Source organism: Cyprinus carpio, unplaced genomic scaffold (genome assembly GCF_018340385.1).
Source record: "Cyprinus carpio isolate SPL01 unplaced genomic scaffold, ASM1834038v1 S000006647, whole genome shotgun sequence".
Taxonomy (NCBI): Eukaryota; Metazoa; Chordata; class Actinopteri; order Cypriniformes; family Cyprinidae; genus Cyprinus; species Cyprinus carpio.
The window spans coordinates 54,026-57,968 of NW_024879273.1; the positions used below are offsets into that span (position 1 = coordinate 54,026).

The 3,943-nt window shown below is 37.5% G+C and overlaps 1 protein-coding gene across 1 annotated transcript; it reads left to right on the forward strand.

Moving 5' to 3' along the window:
• The first annotated feature begins 2,328 nt into the window (after window positions 1–2,328).
• On the forward strand, window positions 2,329–2,754 carry LOC122144348 (phosphatidate cytidylyltransferase 1-like). Its single transcript, XM_042755209.1, has 2 exons — window positions 2,329–2,399; window positions 2,560–2,754. The coding sequence occupies exons 1-2, from the start codon at window positions 2,340–2,342 to the stop codon at window positions 2,749–2,751; spliced, it is 252 nt and encodes an 83-aa protein (XP_042611143.1). The 5' UTR covers window positions 2,329–2,339; the 3' UTR covers window positions 2,752–2,754.
• Window positions 2,755–3,943: the final 1,189 nt, after the last annotated feature.

Below are 3,943 nucleotides of genomic sequence, written 5' to 3' on the forward strand. Positions count from 1 at the left end.
AACACATTGGAATTACAGATTTTAATGCCACCAATATGCTTTCAGATCAGTTTTGATCTCTGCTCATTTTCTTCATCCCACACAGCGAAACATCCAGATACTGTCAGCCTCATTAATCAATTATGGATGCTTTCTGCCAAAGCAAATGATGGAGGCCATTTGTTTTTTCCTCTCGAGGCCTCAGTCAGTGTTTTAGGGTGTCCCAGTTTCAAAAGGGAGGGATAGAGAGAGAGAGAGAGAGAGAGAGAGAGAGAGAGCATTCAATCACTCAGAGAAGGATCCATCTTATTGACTGTACAGCCCATTATGACCATAATAGAGAAGTTTAATTTGGTCTTCACTATCGGTTCATTTACAATAATATTATGTAGTTCATTCAGCATATTCTGTTTCATGTTCACTTTGAAAAGTTTGTATGATTGTCAAATAATATTTATTATTCTTGTGTCAAAATAGTGTTTTCAAATCAAATCAAATTAAATCAAATAGAAAGATAAGATACTTATAAAGAGATCATTCATAACAAGATAAATGTATTTGTACAGCAGTTTTCAAAATACACATTGTTTTAAAGTGCCCCTATTATGGATTTTTGAAAATAAAAATGCAGTGTGTAATATAGCTCTAAATGAATGAAAACATCCTGCAAAGTTTTAAATCTGAAAGTGCACATTGAATAAAGTAATTGTCTGAGAAAGAGTCAACTCTGAATCATTGAAATGAATCCCAAGCCGTTTCATGTTGACGTCAGCGTGAAACATTGGCATATTACCCACACACTTGTTGCGCGCACAAACACTGACGCTGTGCACTGAGGGGAATCTTTTTTTTGTTTTGTTTTTTGTTTATTTACTGCCAAAGGACGAGACTGTGAAGAATCAATGGTTAAAGTTCATTTTACCAGAAATACCACAGCAGTATAGCCCCAAGGTTGTGTTGTGTCCGCATCATTTTACTGAAAACTGCTGCACTGTTTTCCCAAGCGCCAACTTCCCGTTCTCTCTCCTGAAGCCTAGGAAGTGACTAAAACTGCAATTCGTCGACAGGCTGGCTCCACAAATTCATTCTTTGCCACTAGGTGCGCCTTTGGAGTGGTAAAAATAGCAGTTTCCCCAGTAATGCTGTACATAAAGCAGCACTGCGCTCACAAACCTGCTTTATCCGGCATTACAGGCAAGATGAAATGGAAATTAAATCATCTAATCGGACCAATCACCGCAGATTAGCGTCACACAAAGGAGGGGTTTGGGAAAATGAACCTTGAGCGAATCGTTTGGGAGTTGTTGAGCAAGTAAGGTAAAAATATGAAAGTGTCAATGAAAGTGTTTTTGACCTTGCATGCATGTCAACCTGTTGTTGGGGACTCCCAAAACCAAAATATGAACCTTTCATAACCCATAATGGGGCACTTTAATTCTGGCTCGCAGTCGGTAAGTGCACGTTAGGTCTAACTAATTTTTGAATCAAAACAGCTTACTTTTACAGTGCCAAATACATGCCAATATTAGACAATTTTTCACCTACGCCCATGTAGCAGGCTAACCAACGGCACACTAGCCGCAGTAGAATGCTAACTAGATTGTGACGTCACAGTTAAATGCTTATATTAGTGGCTCTCTTTTTTGCCACTTGCAATCACTTGCAGTTAGTTGCTTACTTTGGTGTTTTTAACTTTACTCTTATTGCAGTCTAAGATACTTAGTCATTCAGTCGGCACAAACCTGGGCACTTGTGTTTAATGGTTTTAGACACACTCGAGAATTCAGGGGCACAGCTTCAGTTCAGTGTTATTAAGTCTGCAACTTAATAAAAATTACAGACATAAGTTCATGAGTCATACAGTTAAAAATGCATCATTAATCTATTCACACAATTTTTATTAACTTACATAGAAGCAACAACTTGCTATTCACACAGCTCAATTGAACTTAATGTAGGGGCATCAAGGCATACAATGCTCAAGCTGAAAGAAAACACAAGTTTGATACAAGATCTGTTTTTACTGAGGCAAACCAATTAGCAGTTTGATGGTTTATATTTTAAAACGACTTCAGTATGCACTTTCTTTAAGAGTAATTGACAAATGACATGGAAATGGGCTCTTTAACATTTCACAAGATTTAACCATATGTGTATGGTTAAGTTGTTAATGTGACACTGAGAAAAATATTTCTATGCCCACTACAGTGCTGTAATTTCTAAAAGGACAAATATTCCGTTTAGTATCTCAATTAATATATGAATCCAATAAATCTTCATCACATTTCATAACACCTCTTATTTTTCCTTTCACAGGCATTCATTCCTGCATTCCTGCATTCCTGCATTCAGAGATTTGCATGGATGATCAGGTTGCAATGACAATTCCCTCCAAAAAGGATATCAAGTATATCCACTTTGTAAGTAGTCTTTGCTCTCTGTCTTTCAGTTTCAAACATCCTTATTAACAATCACAGACAATGTTTATCAATAGGCAAGCTGTCAACTGTTTATCCAGAGCTGCTCTAAAGTTTTATTTGTGAAATGATCTAACCATCATATAAATTGTTTTTCTTCTAGGAGGCTTATTCTGAAGCCCTTCCATCAGAGCTGCAAGATCAGAACTCGGAGGATGAGGAGAAATATGGAGCCTCGGACATTGAGACTAAATCAGACTCTGAGGTTCCTGAAGTTCCCGTTCCTGCAGACGACACACCAGAGGGTCTCAACAAAGTCCTCTCAAGCCTTTCCTGGCGATGGAGGAACTGCTGAGTGAGGGGGATGGCAATATGACAGTAATGTCTTCATGTATTGAATACCTTGCAAAATACCTTCAATACAATATAAATAATTAAGTAAAATATACATTTTAAAGCACACGCACTCTCTTGTTTGTCTTCATTACAAAAAATGGTTGAACCAGCACAGAATGTCACCATCTTCATCCTTTGAGTGGAGGCTCACTTTTGTTTGAGTATGACTCGTTGCACTTTCTGTGAATGAGGCCACGCACTTCAGACTGTGGTATGTCTGCTTTATCATAGTGTCTGTTGAAGAGAATTAAGAAACTGCCTTGACAATAAAAGCAAAATTAACCACAACTTTTCTTAGCCGCCATCAAAATTATGTCAGTTTCAGAAAATTTGGTAAATGTTCCTACAGTGTGACAAGACATAGAAGTGTGACAGGGGTTTATGAGCAGCCCTAAAGCCATGCCATACAGTGGGTAAAATAAGTATTGGACACATCACCATTTTTCTCAGTAAATAAATTTCTGAAGGTGCTGTTGACATGAAATTTTTAACAGATGTCGGTAACAGCTCAAGTAATCCAAACAAAGAAAACAAAACAAGTAAGTTCAGAAATTAAGTTCTGTGTAATACTTAACTCTGGAACAATCTACTTAACACTGTTCGGGAGGCAGACATATTCTGTCAGTTTAAATCTATATTAAAGACACATCTCTTTAACCTGTTTTACAAAGGCATTGATGTATTTTAACAGCTCAGACTTTGATTTTAGTCTGGGACTAGTCTTAAGCCTTGTCTGTGAAACTGGGGCATAATGTTCTAAACCTTAAATATAGTATAAAGCCTCTACCTCAGGAACAGCAGCTTAAAAGCAGAGAATATAGAATTTTTACTATAGCAGATCATTGAAATAATAAGAAATAGCTTATTCCAGTCTCAGTCATAGCCAGGTGTTGATTTTTTCATTACATGGACATAGTAAAATTAGGCACTCTTTGGATTGGTTTTGTTCAGTGTGAGTACAGAACAAAGCAGTCAATCAGAGAAAGCAAAATAATACTTCCTGAATGAGGGAGAGGAGTAGCTGGACCAGGACAAGGTAGAAGGAGAGTATAGGGAGAGAGGAGTGAGAATATGAGATGTTGCTCAAAGGAGAGGAAGAGCCACCATCATAGACCATGTTATAAACCATGGTCTGTCATTAATGAGAGAGG

What these genes read in the sequence shown, in the direction of transcription:
- LOC122144348 (XM_042755209.1), top strand. Translation starts at nt 2,340, where the DNA reads ATGGATGATCAGGTTGCAATGACAATTCCCTCCAAAAAGGATATCAAG. An exon ending in ATATCAAGTATATCCACTTT is followed by an intron (nt 2,400 to 2,559) that starts GTAAGTAGTCTT and finishes TTTTTCTTCTAG; the next exon opens with GAGGCTTATTCTGAAGCCCT.